General features: G+C 42.1%; 1 protein-coding gene across 3 annotated transcripts in view; it reads right to left on the bottom strand.

Annotated features, from left to right (window-relative positions):
• Positions 1-989: 989 nt before the first annotated feature.
• Positions 990-11,825, bottom strand: part of LOC105464357 (WBP2 N-terminal like) — a 40,685-nt gene continuing 29,849 nt past the window's right edge. For all 3 annotated transcript variants that reach the window (XM_071080668.1, XM_071080669.1, XM_011712179.2), the window contains 5 exons: positions 7,682-8,136; positions 4,208-4,295; positions 3,409-3,515; positions 1,433-1,527; positions 990-1,289 (listed from right to left, as the gene is read on the bottom strand). In XM_071080668.1, coding sequence (XP_070936769.1) covers positions 7,775-8,136 — 362 coding nt within the window. In that variant the 3' untranslated portion in view covers positions 990-1,289; positions 1,433-1,527; positions 3,409-3,515; positions 4,208-4,295; positions 7,682-7,774. The remainder of the gene's footprint in view (positions 1,290-1,432; positions 1,528-3,408; positions 3,516-4,207; positions 4,296-7,681; positions 8,137-11,825) is intronic.

The following is an 11,825-nucleotide window of genomic DNA, read 5'->3' as shown; positions in this document are numbered from 1 at the left end:
CCCACGGACTGGAGTGAGAACTTGTGGTGCCTTTTCTGGGCCTGCCCATGGCCACGTATGGACCAATCGATATGCATTTCTTCCCCTCTGAGGCCCATAAAAGCCCTGGGCTCAGCCAGAGCTAAGCAGATGTTGGGACAACCAGCTGCAGGGAGGAGCTACCCACTCCAGGACCTCCTCTCTGCTGAGAGCAGCAGACATCAGGACAACTAGCTGCAGTGAAGACCTACCCACTCCAGGGCCTCCTCTCTGCTGAGAGCTGCAGAGATGACAGGAAGACCTGCCTGCAGATAGGAGCTACCCACTCCAAGGCCTCCTCTGAGCTACTGTCGCTCAATAGCTGCTCTTTGTCTTGCTCACCACACTTGTCTGTGTACCTCATTCTCATTGCTCACCCTCTACTTGTCTGTGTACCTCATTCAATAACTCTGGACCCACCAAATGAGGCTAAAAGACCTGCAACACAAACAGGGCTGAGACATGCCCCTTGCTCACCATGTTGTGGACAAAGAGAAGAAAAGAAGAGCTGCGACCCGTTGGGAAGCCCAGATCTGGGAGCTCTCTGAGCCAGGGCTGTGACTCCCTCTTTGGGGCCCTACGGTTCCTGGCATCTCCAAGTTTCTGGGCGCCACCTTTTCGCTGGTGCCAGCTGTGGAAGCTGCTTGGAGTGTGACTGGTCCAGCTGCAGCCTGGCAGAGAACTGGCACCCATGCTGGTAACTGAAGCTGACCACCCCCTGCAGCAGCTGGCACGTCTGACTGAACAACAGCCAGACCCCACACTTCCCCACACGCCCCTTGTCACTCCACGCAATCTCCCTTGGCAGGCATGGGATCCAGGCCAGTTGCATGAGCCAAGTGCAGCCTTCCAGGCCAGGTGGGTGGAATGAACCCAGTGGGCCCAAGCAAAACTTGGGCAGAGGTGCCACTTGGCCACAGAGGTTTCTGGCCAGAAAAGTGACACCCCAAAGATACCATAACATTAATAACTCAATTAATACCCTGTTTTATTATTTATAATAAACTCCAATTACTAAAAAGTACACAAGTTTCTTACGTTGGCTACTAAATCACACATCTAAACTAATCAAACTGCTGATCACATCTGTATAGACCCTTTCCCTTTGACAGAACCCCTTCTTTCTAATCCATTTTGGAAGCTTCAAAAAAAGTTTATTCTCTAGCAGTCCATGGTTGTCTGCCCCACCCTCTTCAGGCTCCAGAAGACTCTCAAGGCAAAGGCCAGGAAGAATACCATATGTTTCATTTCCTACCTGACAGTGAGGTAATCTGTATAACAGAAAAATTTTTTACATTATTAATTTGAATTGGGCTTCTACATTTTATACATATACATACATGATTTTCAAGCAAGCAACCAAGTGCTGGGCAAGGAAAGCCAAGTTAACATGAAGGCAAAGGCTTTCTATTACCTTTTGTGTAAACCCAAATCCTGAGATTTGGATTAGGGTAGATGCTTAAGAGATGGAGGTGATGCAGACCAACAGCACAGCTGAGAGGGCAGAATCTGGAAGTTTAAGGAAGGAATTGTGAGATTTGCAAGGATAAGGAGGGCTTTGGGGTCCTACTCCCCAGCTCTAAGGAGCAATATGGTACACAGAGTTGGATCTCTGACACCCTGGTTCTAAGCCCCACCATTCTGGGGTCCCAAGGAAACAAGCTTTTAGACTTGATGGAACTGCCAGGACTGGATAGTGGCTGTTTCAGAAGCAGCCTGATGACCAAAAGAACCTTCTCAGCATCTTGGTGCCAAATGAAATCTGGATACCTTTGCATAATCTTAGGATTTGTGAGAAGCCCACCAACAAGGCAGATGGTGGTGGGGATCTTGGTAACAGAAATAAATTTACAGAAAACAAAGACATGCAATATTTCTTGAACATATTAATCTATGGATTGAAAAACTGGCCAGGCAGCTGGGCGCGGTGGCTCACGCCTATAATCCCAGCACTTTGGGAGGCCGAGGCGGGCGGATCACAAGGTCAGGAGATCGAGACCACGGTGAAACCCCGTCTCTACTAAAAAAAATACAAAAAATTAGCCGGGCACGGTTGCGGGCGCCTGTAGTCCCAGCTACTCGGGAGGCTGAGCCAGGAGAATGGCGGGAACCTGGGAGGCGGAGCTTGCAGTGAGCCGAGATAGCACCACTGCACTCCAGCCTGGGTGACAGAGTGAGACTCCGTCTCAAAAAAAAAAAAAAAAGAAAAGAAAAAGAAAAATCGGCCAGGCACAGGCCGATGCCTGCAATCCCAGCACTTTGGGAGGCCGAGGCGGGTGGATCACTTGAGGTCAGGAGTTCGAGACCAGCCCGGCCAACATAGTGAAACCCTGTCTTCACTAAAAACACAAAAATTAGCCTAGCATGGTGGCAGGCACCTGTCATCCCAGCTATTCAGGAGGCTGAAGTAGGAGAATCACTTGAACCTGCGGGCCAAAGGTTGCAGTGAGCCAAGATCATGCCACTGCACTCCAGCCTGGGGGACAGAGCCAGACTATCTCAAAAAAAAAAAAAAAAAAAAACCAAAAAGAGAAAAATCACACCAGCTAGATTTCCTCCTGATATCTCAGGGTAGCTGAGCCAGGAAGGTTCTGCTCCAGCAGGCTGGGGAGCATCCACTTACCCATGAAAAGGAGTATTTGGAGGTTCATTTTAGGGGCCAATACCAGATAGTCCAGGACTAAAAGGTCTTATTTTTATCCCTTTATATTTCTAATAGGAAATGAAAGAGTAGACAACAGAGTCTAGTTTCTGTATTGCAGCTGGGGAAGAGACAGGAAGAGCGGAATCCACCAGCACAGTGAGTGAGTCAGAAAGAAAGTATTCAAAATGTCAGTGAGGAGCTGAGGAACTCACCACATGAGTGCTTTGAGCATGCAAAAGGCTCAGCTGAATTCTGACTAGATTTGTCCTAAGCAAAGCAAAAACCAGGGTCCTTTGAATATACGGGACACAAAGCTCTTCTTATAGAACAAATTTGACTGAGTCTTTGGGGAAACAACTGCATCAGACAGTGGGAGCTAACTAACAGTGGGTGTGCCACACAGCACCACGTGGCTCCAACCTGTGGCTCCAACCTGTGGCTCCATTTGCTTCTATCCTTACAGTCACAGCCTTTGGTTGTATTGGGGCAGTTTGGTGGACCAGGTAAACAGGTACCCTTTGCACAGGAGAACACCTTTAAGAAACTCGCACCTGCTACGCTTTTCAGGTAACTGGACCTCACCTCAAATCTACCTAGTACAAGTATAACTAAAATTAAGAGCAGAAGAGAAGTCTAGTTTGTATTCTTTTAGAATTCTAATCCCCAAATATTTGCCAGATATCAGTTACTCAGAAAACTTTCTGATATAAAAAAGGCCTCACCCATTTACCCTGTTCCCAACTTACCGTCACATTCCAGCAGACACTGAAAAGCTGAACAAGGGAAACCTTATCCCTGCTCGAGTTGGTTGAGTTTCTCCTCTCTTCCTCTCCTTGTCACTGTTGCCCACATACTGTAGTTTGGAAGTAAGAAAAGAAGAAACTCTTAAAAATATCTCGTTATTTTCCTCTAAAAATTTTAGGGATAAAAGCACCAGATCCTATGACCCATGTCTGAGATCCAATATTGCCTGGATTCCCTGTTTGGAAACTTTAGAGAGGTTTACAATCACACTTTCACTTCTTCCCTTCATGCCAGTTGCCTGGGCAAAGTGGCTGTCCTTGTGTTTTGACATTCCAGCTTCCTAGACCCGTAACTCTATCCCAGTAATTTCTGAGAGAAGCAGCAGCTACTTTCTATATATTATATCTTCAAGATGTCCCACCCTGCTTTCTGTAAATTGGACATAAAGCTCTTTTTTTTTTAGAATGGAAGGAAGAATCATCTTTTGACTTGTCTTCATTTTTGGAAAGAGCTTTAAGGTCTAGCATACTTCTGATACCTGAAGTCCGTTCTAATTATAATATCCCATAATTCCAGAAAATGTTTCTCAAAGTTTGTTCCACTGAACAAAATGTTTACTGAATATTCTAAAATCAAATAATTTTGAAAAAACTGTAAATTTTGAAAATCTCCCCTTCTTGGAGATTATGTCCATTAGTATAGTCAAGGCTCTAAGAAATTGTAAAGATACCAGTTTTCTTGTCTTTTTCAATTATATTTAACCCAGTTACTCCATTTCACATAAAACCCATTAATATCTACCTGACTTCCTTAAGAAAGGCTGTCCTTGAAAACATGGGTGCATCTGGTTTCCTAATTTTCACAACGCAGATCAATCAATGACTCTAAGCTGTGTTAAGGAAAGCATTTAAAACTTTTACAAAGCTCCATATACAAAGAAGTTAATCACGAAGTTGTAATAACAAAAACCTGGAAACAAATACCTTAAAAGAGGGATTGAGAAAATACATTATGGTGTGATTGTGTCACAGAATATTATGTGGTCACTAACAATATTTACAAGCATTTCTTAAAAACCTATGAAAATGTAAAATATCTGGTGAAACACTATATAGCATGATTTCAACTACATATAAGAAATATGCATACAGGCGCAGTGGCTCATGCCTGTAATCCCAGCACTTCAGGAGACTGAGATGGGCAGATCATTTGAGGCCAGGAGTTCAACACAAGCCTGGCCAACATGGCCAGACCCCATCTCTACTAAAAATAAAAAAAATTAGCGGGGCATGGTGTTACCTGCCTGTAATCCCAGCTACTCAGGAGGCTGAGGCACGAGAATTGCCTGAACCTGGGAGGTGGAAGTTGCAGCGAGCCAAGATTGTGCCACTGCACTCCAGCCTGGGTGACAGAGCAAGACTGTCTCAAAAAAAAAAAAAAGCATAGAAAATATATTGATTTAAACGTCTTCTGGGTCAACTGCGCACAACACCTGGCTTTTTTTGTTTTTTTTTTTTTTTTCCCCTCCCTGCTAGAGACAGGGTCTTGCCATACTGCCCAAGCTGGTCTTGAACTGGCCTCAAGTGATTCTCCCATCTTATCCTCCCAAAGTGCTGGGATTACAGGCATGTGCCACCACACCTGGCTGCTAATATATTTTTAAGGCCTCCCTTTTAAGTGGCTTGATGAGCCTACAATAAGATAAGGAAAGGCCAATGAAATTAGGAACTTTGCCTTCCTTGCCAGTGTGGGAGAATGGTGAGTTCTGAAGGGGCTAAAAACCTTGAAACAGTCTAGAATAGTGGTCCTCAGCAGGGATGGTACTGCCCCTCAGGGAGCAATTAGGAAATAAGTGGGAGCATTTTTGGTTATCACAGTCAGAGGCCATTATTGGCATTTAATGGGTGAGGAGTCGAAGATCAGAGACATCCTGAAAGGTACAGGGCAGTACCTTAATTGTCCTATGTCTCCTGACTTTCAAATGGCTCTCCAGCCAGTGATGTAGGTGAAGCACGTTTATAATCATTTGAGCCTAGAGCCTAACTCTATTTTATATTACTTTAATATATACAGAAATTTTCAGGAATTCCACCACTGTGTAAATCAAGGGAAGACTAAACTTTGTTTTATTTGGAAAATTTTCAAAGGTTGTTCACCATTTTGGAGAACAATATTGCCAATAGCAATGGTATTCAAGTCACCAAAGCAACATTTTCATATCAGTTAGCATTTCTAGACTTTATACCTATGGCGACTATGTATATGGGAGTGAACCCTTGATTACTTCAGTATGTCTTCTAGTGTGGTAGAATCTGAGCATTTATGTATTAAAACACTTAAAATTTTACTACAAACTCCTTTTATTTCCTCTATCACATTTATGGCATATTAATTTTGGTTGAAATGGTGTGGAATCATATGCAATTATCTACAAACTTCATTGAAGTGGAGACATTACAAAATATTTGTTATAATCATACAAATATAAACGTTTATTATAAAATGTAAATATTTGTTATAAAATGGGGCATTCAGTCTGATGAGGCTGAAAATCACTATAGTATATGCTCCCTACAACTTGCTTTTCTCCTTATCAAGTCTTAGAAATTTCTTTTATTTTTTTTTTTTTTGAGACGGAGTCTTGCTCTGTAGCCCGGGCTGGAGTGCAGTGGCCGGATCTCAGCTCACTGCAAGCTCCGCCTCCCGGGTTTACGCCATTCTCCTGCCTCAGCCTCCCGAGTAGCTGGGACTACAGGCGCCCGCCACCGCGCCCGGCTAGTTTTTTGTATTTTTAGTAGAGACGGGGTTTCACGGTGTTAGCCAGGATGGTCTCGATCTCCTGACCTCGTGATCCGCCCGTCTCGGCCTCCCAAAGTGCTGGGATTACAGGCTTGAGCCACCGCGCCCGGCCCAAGTCTTAGAAATTTCTGCATACGTAGTATGGGCATACCATAATCTATTCATATATTTCCTATTAATGGACATACAGGTTATTTCTAATTTTGTGCTATTAGAAACAATGAATATAATGAAATCTTCCCACATGCACTTTTGTGCACACGTGCAAGTATTTCTCAGAGGTAGATTTTAAGATGTGAAAGTGCCAGATCAAGAGTTTTAATATCTGTAAATCTTTGGAGATAAAAATGTTTTCTCAAGTTGCATTTCCCTAACACTAGTCAAGCTGAACATCTTTTCAAACATTTTTTGGCCATGCTATTGTCTTGTTTGTTTGGCAATTCATATTTCTGTCATTTTGGGGAGAACTGATTTATAGTTATTCACATATTCTGACTATAAGTTAATATATATGTTGGAAATCACTTTCTCCTATTCTGTTGCCTATCTTTTAACTTTTATCATAGAGAAGTTTTAAATTTTGATATAGTCAAATTTATGATTTTATTTGTTTTTGGCCTCCTCAAAAGGCTTTCTCTACCTCTAGACATAGTTTTCAACAGATGTATAATACTCCATTTTATGGATGTACCACAATTTATAATACTATTGAAAATTTAGCTTTTTCAAACAACTAAGTGTTCAACATGATGTTTTTGTTTGGTTTTTTTTTTTTTTTTTTTTGAGACAGAGTCTGGCTCTGTCGCCCAGGCTGGAGTGCAGTGGCCGGATTTCAGCTCACTGCACGGGGTTTCACCGCGTTGTTTTTAGCACGCATCTTAGTGCCTAGCAAACAGAACATAATAAATGTTTCTTGAATGAGAATGGGAAGACAGGAACCTTGAATGCGAGTGTGGAAAAAGTTATGCTTAAAAATGCAACCCAGGCCAGGCATGGTGGCTCAAGCCTGTAATCCCAGCACTTTGGGAGGCCGAGACAGGTGGATCACGAGGTCAGGAGAGCGAGACCATCCTGGCTAACCTGTTGAAAACCGGTCTCTACTAAAAAATACAAAAAACTAGCCGGGCGAGGTGGCGGGCGTCTGTAGTCCCAGCTACTCAGGAGGCTGAGGCAGGAGAATGGTGTAAACCTAGGAGGCAGAGTTTGCAGTGAGCTGAGATCCGGCCACTGCACTCCAGCCTGGGTGACAGAGCGAGACTCCGTCACAAAAAAAAAAAAAAAAAAAGAAAATGCAACCCAATGTCAACCAAATTACTGGGGAATTCGCCCTACAACAGTACTCTTCCTTTAGCCAGCTACTCAAGAGTTGATTCTGCTTCTAAAATCTAGGCGCAGAAGTAAAGCTTCATCTTCCCCCATAAGATTGCCCTTCCAAAGAGTGGAACAACTACCTGCGAGAAGCCTGTGATCACATACCTGAGTCCTCCTCCTTATCCTGACTTCAATTTTAGGGTACCTCTTTGCTTGATGAGTCTTCAAGGTTTACATCTTAGAAGGTTAAGAATGGACCTAAGAAGAGGAGGCAGAGGGAAGAGAAGCCTCGTTTTCAGGAGCCTGGGCTGCTGCAGATTCATGAGGCCTGGCTCCAGATCCAGCAGGTGAGGCTCTGTATCCCGCAGGCAGGCCTTCATTTCCTGCAGGTGGGGCTTCATAGCCAAGAGGTGGAGCTCCATATCCCGCAGGTGAGGCTCTGTATCCCACAGGCGGGCCTTCATTTCCTGCAGGTTGGGCTCCATATCCTGCAGGTGGGGCCCCGTATCCGGGAGGTGGGGCTCCATACCCTGCAGGTGGGGCTCCATATCCGGGAGGTGGGGCTCCATATCCTGCAGGTGGGGCTCCATATCCTGCAGGTGGGGCTCCATAGGCAATAACTGGGAATTATAATGAGAAGGAAAAAAATTCAGTTACCTTGAAGTCAAGGAATATGTGAGAAGGAAGAACTTAAAAAATAATGCTGAAGCAAACTGACGCAAGAAGAGAAGTCAGGCAGAATAATGCTAAAGCGATTTCATCCAGCTATCACCAATTGAAGGCATATCACTTCCTGTTGTGCAGGGATTCAAATCAACATGAAAACAACCCTATGAATAGATTGGTGCATTACTTATACTTGTGCACAGACATGTGTTTTACTTAATAAAGTTTGATGATGAAAAAAAGTAATACATGCTTAATGAGGACTATCCGTTTGGAAAATAGAGAAAAGAGGAGTGGAAAAAAGTCATCTATAATTCTACCACCAAACACTTAATATTTTGGTGTATTTCTTTGTAGAATCTCTGTGAATATTCTTTATATAATCATGATCATATCAGCCATATTATTTTTATTTTATTTTATTTTTTTAGAGACAGAGTCTCGCTCTGTCACCCAAGCTGGAGTGCAGTGGCGCGATCTTGGCTCACTGCAAGCTTCGCCTCCCAGGTTCACGCCATTTCTCCTGTCTCAGCCTCCCAAGTAGCTAGAACTACAGACGCCCGCCACCATGCCCAGCTAATTTTTTTTTGTATTTTTAGTAGAGATGGGGTTTCACCATGTTAGCCAGGATGGTCTTGATCTCCTGACCTCGTGATCCGCCCACCTCGGCCTCCCAAAGTGCTGGGATTACAGGCCAGTCACATGATTTTTTAAATCTGGCTCTTTTACTTAATATTATAAGAAATGTCTTTATACTGTTAATTTACTTCATAAATTCAAAGCTGGATAATATTTCATCATATGGATAGATGATACTTTTTGTTGTTTCTGACTTTCCAATTAACCTTACAATAAACACGAGTTTTACTTACTACCTTGGGTTACATTCCCCAAAGTGATTTAACTGGATAAAGTGAATGGACAGCTGTAAAGTTATTTTGCTTTAATCCAAAATTTATTACAAAACTATTGTAATCAAGACAGTGTGTTACTGGCACGAGGACAGACTTAGAGACCGATGGAATAAATTAAGAGTCCAGAAATAAACCCAAGCATCTATGAACAGCTGATTTTTGACAGAATGCCAAGACCATTCAATGAGAAAAAAATAAGTCTCTTCAAAAAATGATTCTGGGACAACTGGATATCTGCATGTAAAAGAATGAGGTTCCTCCCTAACTTCACTCTACAGACAAAAACTAACTTGTAATGAATTAATGGCCTTAATATAAGACAGAGGTGGCCAATCTTTTGGCTTCTCTGGGCCACATTGATGGAAGAATTGTCTTGGGCCACATATAAAATATACTAGTACTAACGATAGCTGATGAGCTATTTTAAAAAATCTCGTAACGTTTTAAGAAAGTTTATGAATTTGTGTTGGGCTGCATTCAAAGCCATCCTGGGCCATGGGTTGGACAAACTTGATATAAGAGCTAAAACTATAAAATCCTTAGAAGAAAACAGGGATTAAATCTTCATGACATTGGATTTGGCAATGAATTCTTAAATTTTACATCAAAAGCATGAGCAACAAGAGAAAAAAAGAGAAATTTGATAAAAATTAAAAACCTTTGTGCATTAAAAGCCATTTTTGCCTGGGCACAGTGGTTCACACCTGTAACCCACTGGCCGAGGCAGGCAGGTCATTTGAGCTCAGGAGTTCTAGATGAGCCTGAACAACATGGTGAAACTCCATCTCTACTAAAAATACAAAGATTAGCTGTGCATGGTGGCGCACACCTGCAGTCCCAGCTATTCAGGAGGCTGAGGCACAGGAATCACTTAAACCAGGGAGGCAGAGGTTGCAGTGAGCCAAGATGGTGCCACTGCACTCCAACCTGGGTGACAGAGGAAGACTCTGTCTCAAAAAAAAAAAAAAAAAAAAAAAGGCATTATCAAGAATGTGAAAGAAAACCTAAAAATATTTGCAAATAATATATCTGACAAGGATTTCATATCCAGACTATATAAAGAATGCTTACAACTCAACAACAAAAAGACAAGCAATCTGATTTAAATTAAAAAATATATATATGCAAAAGACTTGAACAGACAGTTCTCCAATGAAGGTATACAAAAAGCCAAAAAGCACATAAAAAGATGTTCAACATAATTAGTCATTAAGGAAGTGCAAATTAAAACCACAATGAGATACCACTTCATACCCACTAGGACGGCTTTTATATATATATATATATATATATATATATTTTTTTTTTTTTTTTTTTTTTTTTGAAAAAGGAAGGTAAGTGTTGCTGAGGATGTGTAGAAATAGGAACACTTACATTTACATAGGAATGTAAAATAGTGCAGCACTGGAAAATAGTTGGTGGTTCCTCAAAAAGTTAGAGAATTAACATATGACCCAGAAATTCCACTCCAAGATGTATATCCAGGAGAAATGAAAACATATGTTTACATAGAAACTTATATACAAATGCTTATAGCAGCTATTATTCATAATAACCAAAAGGTAGAAACAAGACAAATGTCCATTAATGGACGAATTAATACACAAATTGTGGCATATATGTACAATGGAGTATTATTCAGCCACGAAAAGAAATGAAGTATTGCTACATGCTACAACTTGGAGGAACCTCAAAAACGTTATCCAGAGTGAGATAAGTCAAACACAAAAGATCATATATTGTATGATTTCTTTTATGTGATATATTCAGAATAGGTGAATCAATAAAGACAGAAAGCAGATTAGAGGATACCAGGAGATCAGGGAGGAGACAATGGGGGAGTAACTTCTTAGTGGGTATGGGGTGATAAAACGTTCTGAAACTGGACCAGGTGCTGTGGCCTACACCTGTGATCCCAGCACTTTGGGAAGCCAAGGCAGTAGACTTGCTTGAGCCCAGGAGTGTGAGACCAGCCTGAGCAACACAGTGAGACCTTGTCTCTACAAACAAAATTTTTTTAAAAGGCTGGCAGGGATGGCTCATGCCTGTAATCCCAGCACCTCAGGAGGCCAAAGTGAGTGGATGGCTTGAGCCCAGGAGTTCCAGACCAGCCTAGGCAACACAGGGAGATTCCCATCTCTACAAAAACACATAAAAAATTAGCTGAGCATGGTGGATTGTGCCTGTGGTCCTAGCCTACTCTGGCTGGGGGGCACTGAGGTAAGAGGATCGCTTGAGCCCAGGAGGTCGAGGCTGCAAGGGGACATGATAGTACCACTGCACTACAGCCTGGGTGACAAAGTGAGACCCTCTCAAAAAAAAACCCAAAAAAACAAAAAAACACCACCTTTTGAAACTAGAGAGAGCTGATGGATGTATAATATTGTGAATACATCAAATACTGCTAAATTTTACACTAAATACCACTGAATTGTACACATTAACATGTTAATTATATGTTATGTGAATTTCACCTCAATTGAAAAAATGTTAAACCCTAGCAACACTTACTTTAGATTCTGAATATTAGATTGTAATAACCTTTAAAAACCAAGGTAACTATTAAGGTTATAAATAAGTAGCCTTTAAGTTACATACAAAACTAAAGGCCCATGGACATGCATATCAAGTTCCAAGGAGAACTCAAGAAAAGTCCCATATTTTTGGGGGGTTGGCAGCATTAGGAGACCCTTGGTGGCCCACCAGTAGGCAGTGGACCATGTTTGAGA

This window comes from Macaca nemestrina, chromosome 15 (assembly GCF_043159975.1).
Source record: "Macaca nemestrina isolate mMacNem1 chromosome 15, mMacNem.hap1, whole genome shotgun sequence".
Classification (NCBI taxonomy): domain Eukaryota; kingdom Metazoa; phylum Chordata; class Mammalia; order Primates; family Cercopithecidae; genus Macaca; species Macaca nemestrina.
This window is presented reverse-complemented; position numbering and strand designations above follow the sequence as displayed.